This window comes from Nipponia nippon, unplaced genomic scaffold (assembly GCF_047370975.1).
Source record: "Nipponia nippon isolate SJK-2023a ecotype South Korea unplaced genomic scaffold, ASM4737097v1 scaffold_3, whole genome shotgun sequence".
Lineage (NCBI taxonomy): Eukaryota > Metazoa > Chordata > Aves > Pelecaniformes > Threskiornithidae > Nipponia > Nipponia nippon.
The window spans coordinates 41,180,579-41,195,364 of record NW_028262347.1 but is presented as its reverse complement, the minus strand read 5'-3'; the positions used below and the strand labels follow the sequence as shown (position 1 = coordinate 41,195,364).

Genomic DNA, 14,786 nt, shown 5'->3' with positions numbered 1-14,786 from the left:
TTCAGCACTGCCTTCCATCAACATTCCTCCTCCCACTCTCCACCACGCAGCCAGATAGCCACTTCCTTCCACTGCTGCTCGCTCCCATCTGCTCTGGTGCTGCCTGCACTTGCTCTTCTAACCCCTGCGCCCACAATTCCTCCTGACTCCACTCCTTTCCACGCACTTTCCTATTTTTCTTTTTAGCAGATACTCCCCCTGACAAGAGCCACTTTAAAGCTGCCAGTTGGCACTTTATTTCCATGCCTATCTCCACACCCCATCCACAGCAAAAGAGAAGAATGGTAGATGATGAATCTCCCTGAAACGTCTCTTTCCAGCAATGCATTTTTCTCCACTGATATACTCTGCTTTGTCTCTGAGCGCTCACTCTTTCCACTAACTGAAAAGGTAAAGAATTAGCAGGGAAAAAAAAAAGGAATTAAAATAACTTATGGAGACAGTGAGAAGGCATGCAGGATATAGTGAGTTTCCATGTCCACCTGACAAAGGAATGATGAGAAACAAAGGGTTTGGAGAATAGAAGTACAGCTAAACATGAAGTACAGTAAAAATAAATCCAGACAGGGAAAAAGTAAAGTAACAATAGTAGGAAAAGGCCTGGTGGACTGAAAGGACAGATAAAGACAACAACGAAGGAAAGAGACACAGAGATGATGTGACAGACCTTACAATCCAGCCAGCAGTATTTTGCTTTTAAAAATTACTGATAAAGAACATACATAAGAGGTATGATTAGAAAACACAACATATGAGTAGAAGCAAGCAAGCCTGTGAAGGTAAGTGGAGCTTTCTGGGTTATTGTACTGTGCAAAGATGACAGTACACAGATCCCACAATTTTCACGAACTACAGCTGGCACTGCTGCAGTGGGTCTCAGGCCATATAAAGATCAGTAAGGGCATCCGTCCTCCCTCAATACAGCATTACCTCAGGCAGCACCCTGGTAAAACTATACTGCTCTCTAGTCTGCAGCAGCACAGATGACTGCACCACAGCCCTTTCCACAAGAATCAAGTGATTTGAATCACTGCCTGTAATCCCAGATGAATCTGAACAACATATTACATATATCTATAATGCACATAAGAAGTCAACACTGATTTTAAATTACCTGCTCTGGAAGGGATTCTGGTCAGTCCCATATGGACTTAAGAGTTATGCTAATGATTCATATCCACTGATCTGTGCTCCTAGAAAAGCACCGCTTGTCTTAATTCCCCTTTCCAAATTAATTTTAGTGTATGAAATACAGAACATCATCATGTCTACAAGAGTTATATAGGATATATCAAATTTACTATTTTGATTGGCTACCTAAGCTTTCCAAAAGTCAGTTTCTATTTATAACTTGATTTGCATTTGAATCTCACGCTTAGGTTAAAATTAATTTTGAGGTCAATGTCATTCTTTGAGAAAAACTGAACAGCTAACACTTAACCATTTTTGAGGAACAAGCCTGCTTTTAATCTGTTTCTTTTATTCCTCAGGGAGTTTATCTACCCTTGACCATAGCAGTTTAGTAAGACTGGTCAGCTGGAAGAGAGGTGAGATTTTAATCATTAGCATGGTGTCAAAATTTGAAAGGACACTTCACTGCCCCTTCCCCCCCCCCCCAAAAATGCTTTGTGAACCAAAACCAGGTTCAAGAAAGTTCCAAAACAAAAGCAATAGTATATGCAAGCTGAAGTCTTTTAGATGTCTACTATATGTCTACAAAATAAATACAATATACATAGTATTAATTGAAGTAAGATTCCCCAACGCAAGAAATTGCTCATCAAGGTACTTCAATATGGGGGTTCAGTTAATTTCCTGAACATTCTTTCATTTTTAGATGCAAACTTACTTTTATCATACATTTACATTCATTGTCATGGATATGGGAGCAACTAAATTTTAGTGGAAAAAAGTGGCTTCAGAGGAAACCAAGAAGTTTAGAATTGCATGTGCCAGTGTCCTGGTTTCAGCTGGGATAGAGTTAATTTTCTTCCTAGTAGCTGGTATAGTGTTGTTCTGGATTTAGGATGAGAATAATGTTCATAATACACTGATGTTTAAGTTGTTGCTAAGTAGTGTTTACACTAGTCAAGGACTTCCCCTGCTCTGCCAGGTGCACAAGAACCTTGGACAGAGCACAGCCAGGACAGCTGACCCAAACTGGCCAAAGGGCCATACCATATGACGCCATGTGCTCAGTATACGAGCTGGGGGGAGTTGGCTGGAAGGCAGGGACCGCTGCTCAGGGACTGGCTGGGCATCGGTCGGCAGGTGGCGAGCAATCGCATCGTGCATCACTTGCTTTGTATATTATTATTACTACTACTGCTACTATTTTACTTTATTTTATTTCAATTATTAAACTGTTCTTACCTCAACCCACAAGTTTTCTCACTTTCACTCTTTGGATTCTCTCCCTCATCCCACTGGGAGCGGGGAGTGAGTGAGCAGCTGTGTGGTGCTTAGTTGCTGCCTGGGGTTAAACCACAACAGCCAGGTTTCAGGTAATTTCAAATTCACCCAGTCGTGTCCATGAACTCCTGGTATTGCAACATGAAAGACTCAAAAAGATGGATTACCTCAGCAATTCATCTGAATGAACACAGCTCTAAAGTGTTTGCTGTGAGTTCATACTGTAGAAGATACTCTTTCAACAAAACTGAACAACAATGAAAGATGATCAGATCACAAATGGACTGAAAAATAGAAAAATATATTTAACCAACAACTCAGTGTAAACTATTTTGGTATTCCTGGGCATTAACACACCTCTATGATAGAGGTACTATAAAAAACAAGAGCTAAAACTCTAGACTAACCAAACAATTTTATGGGATAAGAGACTATTTCAACCTATATAGGCTTTTGGTCTTCAAGTCTTTGTGAAGATTATCCGCTGATTTGCATAATTGTTGGGAAAGTTCTCTACAATGCTACTATCAAGCCGGTGGAGTATACATTTGATTGTCCTACACGCACTGAACCAACAGACTCAAGCATAACTATCAGGCCCCAGTAGCCACAAATGACTAACAAATTAATACTTGGACATTCTCTTTGGATTCCTGTTAAACCAAAAGTCTTGAGAACAGTTTTGCCAAATATGAGAACAGCAGCAAGTTATCAATAATTGTCTATAAGACATGGGTGTGACTCTGCCTTCAGGGTATCAAACATACCCAAGCACTAAAAGCCTGCAGGATATGAGCTCTGAATAACACTACAAAAAAAAAAGAGTTAAAGAGGTTGTATCTTTCAAATTGACGGTCCTGAGGTCCATCCCCCCCGTTTCATGTATTTGCTTACACTTATGTTGGAAACTGAACTGCTTGCAGCTGTTTCTCAGATGAGTCTAGGACATTTCGAAGTGAGACAACAGGGTAGTATTATGTAGGACAAACCTGCAAGTGTTACACTGCATTAGAGCACAAAGAACACGAGACCTACCTACTACAGTATACATCAAAAACTTCCATCTTAGAGTTAAAGGAGAACCTCAAGTAACAAGTGTTTCCTAAAGCTGAAAAACACCAGGTCATTCTTAGCTTAAGACTAAATCCTTGAGCAGGTGGAGTACATTACAATGAAAATCATTAACTCCTACCTGGATAGAAGTCTGTTTCAGTACTGGTCGATAGGGAGTAAGAAATGGCCAGATATCTCACCCTGTTCTACTAGGCCAGTGAACACTCCTCTTTATCAGGGAGCGTAGTGATAGGATGAAGGGTAATGGTTTTAAACTGAAAGAGGGTAGATTTAGATTAGATATTAGGAAGAAATTCTTTACGGTGAGGGTGGTGAGACACTGGAACAGGTTGCGCAGAGAAGTTGTGGATGCCCCATCCCTGGAAGTGTTCAAGGCCAGGCTGGATGGGGCTTTGAGCAACCCGGTCTAGTGGAAGGTGTCCCTGCCCATGGCAGGGGGGCTGGAACTAGATGATCTTTAAGGTCCCTTCCAACCCAAACCATTCTGTGATTCTAGGATTCTATTACTATTACAACAGCCAGAGGCAACCAATTCCTTGTCCTAAGATCAATCCCTCTTGTATAGATAATTAACCTGCTGTGAAAAAAAAAAAAAAAAAACACACCGCACAAAAAAAAAAAAAAAAAAAAAAACCACAAACCCAAAGGCTTTCAGCCATCACACGTAACCACTGGGACTGCAAGCCTGGCCTCAGCAGTTCCCACATCCTTACACTCATAGGTTAAAGCACCTCAGAGAACCACTTCCTAGCCATGCTTCCTCCTCCCCTTCCATGGGGCCAGAGGGTAGTATCATAGTCTGCTGGCCATGGTATGAAGGGCTGTAAAGGAGTGAAAGGCCCCCAGTGTCCTACCCAGCTGTTCCAGTGACAAAAACAAGACTTATTTCCTGATCACTTCAGTATCACCTAAATGAGGGAGGCCAATGCAGAGGGCTGTCCTGGGTCCACCTTCCATCAGCACAGCCTTGAATCCATACCAGGGCTCTGGCAGTTGCACAAAAAGCTGGATCAGAGAACTGATTTGGTTGAAAACTTACCACATTTTCATTTATTTTTTCAGGTCAGTTTTCAGCCAGATCATATAGCTGTACAGAGCTGAAGGCTGACACAAGGAAGGCAAATACCTTTGGCTCAGAGAACGTAGGATCAGTTCCCTCCACAGCAGCTCAGTGCTTAGGATAGCTAAAAGTGGCTATGGAGACATTTCCTGACCTGATCAGCCATGGAAGGGAGGCCTGCAGTCCTTCCTCACCCCCCCAGGCTATACCACTAAGTCATAGAGCATTTGCAGAAGTAGAAGATAAACACCCCTTTGCACAGACACACAGCCTACCCCTCTACTTCCAGAACTAGTTCTGGTTTTTTATTCACAGTAACTAAGAAGGAAGGGTTTCTCTGTAAGTTCACCTGAAAAATCAAGATGACAGCGCTGTGAAATATTCTATTAAGCTGACAGCATTTCTCGTGTATGTTTTGGCTTGTTATACAGTTCGGAGCTTGATATTTGTAAACAAAAACAAAACTGACATAAATAAAGGATTTTCTCTCTTTTTTTCATGGCATAACTCCTGGAATCGTGCCATATTTGGAAACAACAGCTCCAGAAAGTTAGTGCTTCCATCAGTCTGGACCTCCACAGGAAGCTGATATGTTGTAAAGTCCTGCTCCTAAGCAAGAGCTCTAAGATAGAAATTACTTTATCAGCCTCCTGAGCTAGCACACAGCACACCGAGGGACATGTCAGTACTGAAGGAAGGAGACTGGAAATGCTTCCAGTACTACTGCTTTCTTTTAATAAATAGTCCCACAAACACTGGTATTGAAAAGGCTACAGGAAAAACAAGAGAAAACTTCCCAAGAAAATCAAAGTGAAGTGAAATGGCATATTTAAAAGCTTAAAATGTCATCAGACAACCACACCTATTAAACTAACCAGTTACAAAAAGTATCAGACAAACCAAAAATGTTAGACAAACGTTCAGAAAAAGCCCCAAACAATATACGCTATCATCAAATAAACTGGCAAATTTTAGGAATGTTAATCAAGAAAATACTTTTAAGTGCTTGATGTTATGATCCCTTACAAAAAGTGAAGGTTTTCAAAGTAACAAAATGTATTTGATACAACATTAAAAATACTTACAACTACTCCACTCTTGGTGACAGTTTCCCGGTATGTAAAATTGCACACTGCCCAAGCTAGGTAATACGTGGACATGAGAGGGGTCTGTGAAAAGTGATCTGTAACCCATCCATCTTCTTCAAAAACAGAAGTTTCAACTGGCATGTTGGACAATGATAAGTAAGTTGCTTGATGCCTGATGCTGATTTTGAAAGTGGCCTTGTAGATGGGCTCGTCAAAGCAAGGAAAGGCTTTTCTGGCATGAGTAGGAGAAAACTGTGTAACACCGAGAAACCTAGAAAAGAAGCAAACAAAAAAACAAAGCAATTACTAACTGTGCACAGCACTTGATTAATGCATGTACCAAATAAGACATTGCTTGAGTATTGTGGTTTAAGGAGCGGGAGAAAACAAACTGTACGAAGTATACAGTGTTTGAACACTGCTTTATCACTTTCTTATTACCTGTACCACAACGCAATTGATATAAAGTAATGGTCTACAAATTTCCTACAGATTTGCAGACACCACACTGATGTTAAATAAATAATCCCTCGCCTCGTATCAAACTTCAGGTTCTAGCAGTTTTGTTCCTCAACATGCGGAAAAAAAATTAGCCAATATTGGTTATACGGTGTAAAACAAGCCGATTCCTCAGTTCAAACCATGATTTAACAGCCTTCGGGGAGTCCACTCTGTCCTGAGACACCAACAGGGCACTTTGCCTTTCTTTGGGCATGAGAACTTACGGTCACATAGTGCACTCAAGAGAGTCATTGTTTTCCACTGCTGATTACTTCTGTACCGGTTGCATGTAGGTCTGAGACACGCTACTATACAGCACTGCTGTGACTGTGCAAGTCCAAAAAACCATTCCGTGAGCTTTGCAGAATTACAAATATAAGCAAATGATTAAACAAGCAGAGAGTAGTTCACCATTCTTCTATATGTGCTTTTCTTTTCTGGTGTATTTTATAGAGAACAAATTGATGTTCTCAGTTAATGCGTCAAATTATGAAAAGACCTGTGAAGGAGGAAGAGACATTTATTATGCCACTGCAGAGAATAGGAAGGCTTTAGTTTGATAATAAAAATCTGTAACTGTTTTCTTTGGAACTAAGGAGATTTTAAGCCAGATAGAGAATAGGATAGAGACTTATGTTTACACATTTGGAGAAAACCCATGTGCGATGATCTCTTTGCAGAAAGAAGAAGCGACACTTAAAAGGTTGAATTATGGGGTTCGATAAGAATATTTTCTGGAGGCACGCAGGATGAGAAAATGACTATGAGCCAACTACGTAACTGTAAAGGTAGCACATATGTAGGCTTTTTGACTGGTGCTGATTTACGTCTCACTTTCCAAGGTTCCATCAGTGGAAATAACCATGCAATTTTAGATACAAGGTAAACATTTATCAGAATTTTAGAGGTTGACTAATCATCTGTTATTCCTCTGAGGGAAGAGGATGGGTGGATAGATTTGATATAGTGAAAATGGTGGCACCTATTATTAATCAGTCTGTAAGCATTATTCTGCAATATGATACTCTCTAATGCCGAGGGAGGAAAAAATAGGTAGCCTATAAGGAAAATAAAGTATCTAATTAACTTTTTCTAAAATTTCTTGGGGTTTATACATATTTTGGAGCATTTTTTTATTAAAAAAAAACAATGAAGAAATAAACTTCCTGAAATGTTACACTTTTATCTTGCTATAGTGCATCCACATCTGACAGAACTAGATATATGTTTTCTGGTGAAATTATCACCTCTTTCAAATAAGGCTAATTTTTTAAAAACTTGAAAATTTTTTCCACCACTGAAACAGTTTGTCTTTTGTCTAAAACAAAAAGCTTTATTTGGCTAGTAATTATTGAAGGAATTCATCATATCGCATTTTTCTTGTCTCATTATAAAACATGGATTACTAAAATCATAATTCTGCATAAGGTTGCTAAATATAAGGTAAAAAGTTGGTGCCAGGTGTTCCAGCGTTAATCCAACAAAATTCCATATTATCAGTGGATTTGCACCAGTGCAACAAAGCCAAACCAGCCAATTAAATGAAGCAAAGCAACTTAATTTATATGCAAAGTATTTCAAGTGGACCTGATTCTGCATTCTAGGCACGCTCTAAACAGCTACAGACATCAACAGACGCTTCAAGTGAGCATGGAAAACTGTACTGGCCTGTTATTAATAAAGCAAGAATGATGAACTTTCCTCTGCAATTAACAATTTTAATGAGCTCAGACACACATGCAAATGCATACTTAGGGAATACTGTACATATTCTGACACTCTCTAAATAAGGAAGTTTTTTTTTCCCCACACTTCTTGGAGATCCCATCAGTAGTCTTTTAATATTTGTTACGTGTTAGGCCATTGAAACAATCTCTTCACCAGCTAACAAAACCCAGTAAACTCTGCATCTTCTGTATTCTCACAGATAGCTAGATATATCCGCATACACATAACTGGGCAAACACTAGGTAGTCAATATTTCATACTAAAAATACATCCACTACCAATAACAGTGATATTTATAACATGTGCATTACTATCAAACATCGATTTGCTTGTTGTGCCATAAAGCAAAATAAACAAAAAGTTAAAAACTGCTTCACAAAGACTAAACCCTTACACATGTTTAAAAAACAAACAAACAAACATTGTCTGTGTTTATCTATTTCTCTCTGTGTTAGGAGGAAAAAACAAGCAACACTTCTACAGCATGCCAGAAGTGAAGACCAGGCTGAGCATTTCATCCATCTCTCTCCACACCTCCCTGGGCACTGACATTTTTATCTCCAATTCCCCAAAATATCACCATAAAAAGTTGTACTTCTGGGAATGACAGCCTTGCAGCCTGTCTTCTCAGCATACCCACGGCAGTGATTTGCAGGTGTTTTAATTCCACCTCATCTATTAAAGGAAGACATGTGTTTCCTCAACAACCTATCTATTTTGACATCTTAGTTGTTATAACATGGAAGAATATGTCTGTTTGTTTTGTCTGCCTGATGTAAGAATTTTTTTTTGCCTTTTCGTTTATGCCAAAGTTTGATGTTCATTTAAATTATGTGTGCATATTCTTATGGTACTCTACAGTAGCTCTGTATTAAATGTCTGTTGATTGCTGCCAGTAAATTCTGGCACATAATGCAAAGTAAATTTGTAGCATATCACTTGCATTTCACATTTCAATTAAAGTAGCAAAGATTTCAGTAAGAAAATAAATACTTTTATGCGGCTATCAACATTTCAGGCTGATTTCTGACTTTCACCTGTGAAGACCTCAGAAAATGAACTAACTTTATGAAAAAAAAATGATAAAGCGAAGGCATTACTATGTTTGTGAAGCCTCACAGTTAGCCAGAGTTATTCACTCCTCATGTACAAAAAAAGTGAAAAATGATGGTTTAGACCCGTTTATAGCAACCGCTACTCCAACAATGTTGCTGTATTTTAATCGAATATAAAGATGTCAAAAAGCTCAAGTCCTGCTGGAACATCAAGGTCTCTCAGAGCATGAGAGAAGCCTGTCTATCTATCATTGTAGAAGGCATCCATGTTTAAGGACTACAAATGGTTATATGCATTACATTAAAAATGGGTTATTAATCAAAATGCAAATTGCTACACTGCAAGAGCACGCTCTGAACAAAGAAGTTCCCTGGTTTAAAATGTGTATTATTTACTTTATACTACAGTGAGTCGTTAAGCCTGTGACAGTTGAAAAAGAAAAACAGTACTCCTATTAAACACCTGAAACTATAACCACTCACTGATTAGTTTTAAAAACAGCATTTTACTGAAAGAGATATAAATGAGCTGGTATAAAGAAAAAATGCCACTGATTTCAATATAACAATGCTACCTTACACATGGCAAGGATCTCGCCTGATACGACTATATTCAAGTGTATTAAAAACAAAGCAACTTGTATCTGAAAAGTTACACAGAAAGTACTGGGAAACACATTTTACCATCGCCTTTCACTCCATGTCTAAAGCTAGCTTGATGATTCAAAAAGTGAACAGGCCTTTTCTATTGTTGTTTTTTTTAAATCATGACTGGGCCATCAGTATTGAAGTGTAATACAGTAACTTTGAAGAAATGTCACTGCAACACCTATTTGACAGTTCAATTATTCCTATACAAAGTCTAAATACACAAGAATAATAACTGCTTAAATAATTTCTTGGGTTTGTAAAGTGAATTATACCCCCTGCTGTCAGAAGCATTTTGTCTTCTGATTTGCCCAATTCCATACAGGTCTGCACAAACTCCCGATTACCCTAGTCATTCACTCCTCAGTGACAGAAGGGATTTTATCTGCATCTTTTCCTACAACCATGCTTTTCCAAATATCCATTTTATTTCACTGCGATGACAAATGGCACAAACTTAATTTCAATCCTGCTTGCAGTTCTAACATCGGGCTGTTTAAAACTGTCAGTAATCATAGTAAAGAAAATATGTTTTAATATGAAGGCTGTTGATTTAATTGAGTTGGTGTGCGCTCTTTTTCTGTCTGACTTGGGTTTTTTGCCCAACTTACTTTTTTTCCCCAATTCTTCCAACTAGAAACTCTTCGCTTTGCAGTACAAAACAGTAAGATTCAGAAAGAGAGAACCTGCGACTGCATGGATATTTCAAGAAAGGACAGCTTAAAAAGAAACTAATTCTGAAGTGACAGACAATGCCAGAACTATCAAGAAGTCCATCCCATCTTTCTTTTCTATTACAAAATCTGACTATAGTTAAGAGAAAACTACTTAAAAAAAAAAAAAGCCTCTGTCACTGCCTGAACGGGGCCTCTCCATAGTGACCCTGCCTACCATAGCTAGGGCCTCGACAGGGACCCAGGGGCTACAACACCACGAGTAAGTACAGATCAAGATCGACTCTTGTTCCACATGAGAACGGTGAACACTGACCAAGTTTGCTCTGTCTCAGGGTGCAAACCTGCAGTGATTCAACTGCAGCAGGTGGCGTAAACGTCTTCACGTGAAGTGAAATCACATCCCACCACCTTTTTTCTTCGAATAATGAAATAAAAACAAAAGAGCAGAGAAGTTTCGCTCCCCTGCGCGCTGCTGTTGGTAACCTGCCCAGGCTCTGTCACCGGGCAGCTGGACGCAGGAGCGTTTATTAAACAGACCCGGAGCCTCCGTTCCGGGGTGGCCCCGACCGGGACAGAGCGGGCGGCTCGTTCTACTCCTGTCACCCCTGGAAGCTCACTCGTTACCACCCTTCGTTTCCGAGCTGCGCAGGGGCACCTCCTCGCCTGCCGGCTACAGCCCGCAGCCCTTCCCGCCCGAGGCGGAGCGCCCCGCTCACCTGGCGGCGGCACCGGCTGGCACCGGCTAACCCCGGCCCGGCCCGGCCTCCTGCACGGCCCCCGCCCCAAGCCGCCCCGCGGCCCTGCCCGACCGAGGCAGCTCCGCCCGCCCCCGGCGGCGGCCGGCCTGCCCCCGCGCCCCGCTGGCTCCCACACACCCCCTCAGCCTCGGCCGCCGCCTCCGATCCGCCCTCCAGCCGCTCTCCCGACCCCGGCCGGTGGGGCGGAGCGGGGAAGGGCTGGCGGCCGCCGGGAGCCTCCGCAGCTCCGCCTCCCCAGCACCAGCCCTCAGGAGCGGCCGGACGGCGGAGGGGACCCCCGGCGGCGAGCGGCGAGGCCCGGCCTGCGCTCACCGACCTGCCGGGCGGCCGTTGGGCGCGGGCCGCCCCTCGGCGCGCCGCTCCCCGGCCCACGGCCCCCGGCCCGCGGCATCCGGCCGGGCCCCGGGCCCCGGGCCCCTCAGCGCGCCGCGCAGCCCGCGGCCTCACCCGCCCGGCGCCGCCGCGGCCCGCCGGGTCCTAGCGCCGCCCCGCCCGAAGTTCGGCGCGGGCTGCCGCGGTGGGGCGGGGGCCGCCAACTTCGGGCCGAGTTGAGCCGAGGCGGGCCGGCGGCGGGGCCGCCCGCCGAGCCCCTCCCGCCCCCGCCCCGCTACCTTCTCTCGCCGTGGAGGACGTAGGAGCTGCGGAAGAAGCCCAGCAGCTCGTTCTCGATGAGGGCGTTGTAGATGATCTTGAGGTTGTAACTTCGCTGCACCTCCAGGCTGCGGTTGAGGACGACGACGAAGACCTGGGTCTGGGGGTAGAGGAAGGAGCGGGCCACCCGCACGCCGCCGGCCAGCTTGTCCTCGGCCACCCGGACCGCCTCGATGTGCATGCGGTGGGCGTGCAGCACGATGTAGCGGCTGGCGTTCCGCACCTCCAGCTGCACGTTCACCTCCCCGCTGAAGGTGAAGTTCTCCATGAAGGCGCTCAGCATCAGGTTGTAGTGCAGCGGCCGCAGGTGCCGCGGCAGCCGCGGCCGGGCCCAGGGCGGCAGCTCCCGCCGCCGCTGCCACTCCTCCTCCTCCTCTTGCTTCTCCGCCGCCGCTTCCCCGCCCCGCGCCTTCTCCTCCTCCGGCCGGCCGGGGGGCTGCCCCGTGCCGGGCGGCTGCCGGGCCGCCCCCGAGAGGCTCCCGTTGCCGCCGGCCCGCGGCGGGCCGTCGGCGGCGGCGCCGCACTCCTCGAAGCGGACGCTGAGCAGCACGGCGATCATGGTCACCGCCAGCAGCGCCAGGATGGAGACGGCGAAGCCCAGCACCAGGCGCTTGTGGACAGCGATGTGCCGCTCCGTGGTGCGGGGTCTCGGCCCCGCCGCCTCGGCCCAGGGGCCCGGCGGCAGCCCCCGGCTGCCGTTCCGCAGGGCGGCCTCCTCCTCGATCATCATGGGGGTGACGGGCGGGCGCTTCTCCCGCTTCTCCTCCAGGGCCATCACGGCAGCGTCGCCCCCGCCTCCCGCGGGGCCGCCGCCCCCCGAGGGGGCCCCGAAGGCATGGGAGGCTCCGAGGCAGGGGGGCCCTCGGCCCGCGGGGGGACGCGCCGCCGCGCCGCCTCTCACTTCCCGACGAGCCGCATCACCCCCGGCTGCCGGCAGCCCCGCCGGGGAGCGGCCCCCGGGCGGGGGGACGGGACGGGACGGGGTCGGGCAGGAGCCGGCGGCGGCGGGCGCTCCCAGCCGTCCGGCCACCGGGGCCGCGGCGCGCAGGCAACTTGTGCGGCTTCTGCGGGGCACTTCAGCACATGCCGCCCAGCGCACCTCGGCGCCAAGGGGGAGGGCTCTGCCGCCCCGGCCCCCCCGCTAGCGCCGCCGCCCGCAGGGAGCTCTCCTCCTCCCCCCGCGCCCCGAGCCGCCGGGGCCGGGGTCGGGCTCCGCGCCCGGCCCCGGCAGCGCCCGAGCCATGCGCGTCCCGCGCCGCCCGCGGGTCGGGCCGCCCCCGCGGGGCTCGCCCGGCACCGGGGGCGGCGGCACCGGACAGCGGCGCCGGGCCCGTCCTTCTCCTCCCTCCTCCGCCTCCTCCTCCTGGCGGGGCCGGCTCCGGAGAGTCACTCCTCGCGGCTCCGCTCGTATTTTGCCTTTTCTGGCTCCTGCAGGTACAGAGCGCTCTCCCGGCTGGCTCGGGCAGAGGCGGCTATATATAGGCACCGGGGAGAGGCGAAGGAAGGGAAGGGATGGGATGGGAAGGGGGGAGAGGCGGGCAAGCCCCGCCGCCCCTCGGCTTCAGCGGCTGCTCCGGCTGCTGGCGGTGACGGCGGCGCCCCCGGGGAGCGGGCGGGGGCGGGAGGCGGGGGCGACGCGGGGACGAGGGAGGCTTCTCTCCGGTGTGTCACACGCGGCGGCTCCGGGGGAGGTCGCTGAAGCGGCGGCGGGAGCCCCGGGCGGGGGGCGAGGGCCGGGCTGCAAAGCACCCGAGCCGCAGGACTTCCCGGGGCTGCGGGCATGCGGGGGTGCCCCCCGCACAAACAGCGAACGCCGGTGCTGCCCACATTTCTATAGGCTTAATAAAGAGCCGCCGACCAGACGTTTGGGCGACAACAGCGCTGTCCTACTAACGTGGGGATGGAGCCGAAAAAAGGGTAAATACTCCTGGTTATATCGATTGGATTAATATGCCGAGAAAAATCGCTCCAAGTGGTGGCTGGGACTTTCAGAAACCGCCCTGCAGTTACTCCGCGGCCCCAGGACAGCCGCCTCACTCCTGCTTTCCCTCCTGCCCGTGCTGGAGCCCGCTTCTCAGTTGGAGGGATTTAAGGCTGTGTTAAACGCTGCCTGGGGTAACAGACCAACACGTGGCTTGAGTAGTCCTAGGAGTGAACCCCGGTCTGGAAAACTGAATTACTGAATCTGAGCCCACTTCTTCCACCTGCCCCCAAACTTTTGCACATAGGGACTGCAGAAAGACAGAATTAATATACACAGCGGGGATCTAGATCAATGTCTGAAAGCATCCCTGTTCCCCTTATTTTGCTTGCATACTTCAAAAAGTCTCTCCGTTCATTTTCTTTTTTGAAGCTTTTTGTCTCCAATCTTGTAAGCAGTTGCAGATGTGTTTATCCACGGCATTCAGTCCTGTGGAATCTATGGGAGTGTATGCTGTACGTCAAGTTAAATGCGTACATAACAATTTGGACAATGAGGGCCTTATTTTCCATCGTGAAGAATAAAGAAAAAAAAAATAAAAATCAAGTCCTACACTTCTTTCACAAGCAAAGCAAATCTGCAGAGTTTCATGATATGTGATATATTAGCCATTTTACTTCCCGAAGGAATGCCTGATCTCTGTTTTCCCTGAATCTACTACATCTTCTATGTTATCTGATTTTGCATTGCTGTTGCAGAATACGAATGATCATTTACTGACACTCAAACCAGTTCAAGTCTAAGAAATACCAGTTTAAGTATAAGGAATTTACCAGTTTCCTTATATAGTCCTTATATTTCCTTATATGTTCCTATATAAGGATTGTATGTAAACGTCTGCTCTCCCTGGAGGGAATTGAGCCTTTGTTTTTATCTTGCAGCACAGTCTAACAAAGGCTTGTCATCTTAACTGTTCTTAATTATAGGTATGGTAATACACTTGCTAATTGTGTTTGTATGTCCTAGGAGGACTAAGATTTTGCTCCATAACTAGCGTTCCCACGTATTTACTGTGGCGTTATTTGGCTGCCCACCTGTTATAACAGGCCAAAGAACAGAAACATTTTATTATCTGAAAATAGCCGTCATTATTTGTTGACCGAAGTTTGAGGCAGAAAGGTAGAAAACTATTGCTATGTGATTTGGAAAAAAA

The 14,786-nt window shown here is 46.5% G+C and overlaps 1 protein-coding gene across 2 annotated transcripts in view; it reads right to left on the bottom strand.

Moving 5' to 3' along the window:
- The window catches only part of TRHDE (thyrotropin releasing hormone degrading enzyme), a 223,567-nt gene extending 210,865 nt beyond the window's left edge, over positions 1-12,702 (bottom strand). For both annotated transcript variants that reach the window (XM_009463186.2, XM_087766876.1), the window contains exons 1-2: positions 11,613-12,702; positions 5,632-5,905 (exon numbers count right to left, since the gene is read on the bottom strand). In XM_009463186.2, coding sequence (XP_009461461.2) covers positions 5,632-5,905; positions 11,613-12,427 — 1,089 coding nt within the window. In that variant the 5' untranslated portion in view covers positions 12,428-12,702. The remainder of the gene's footprint in view (positions 1-5,631; positions 5,906-11,612) is intronic.
- Between the last annotated feature and the right edge of the window lie 2,084 nt (positions 12,703-14,786).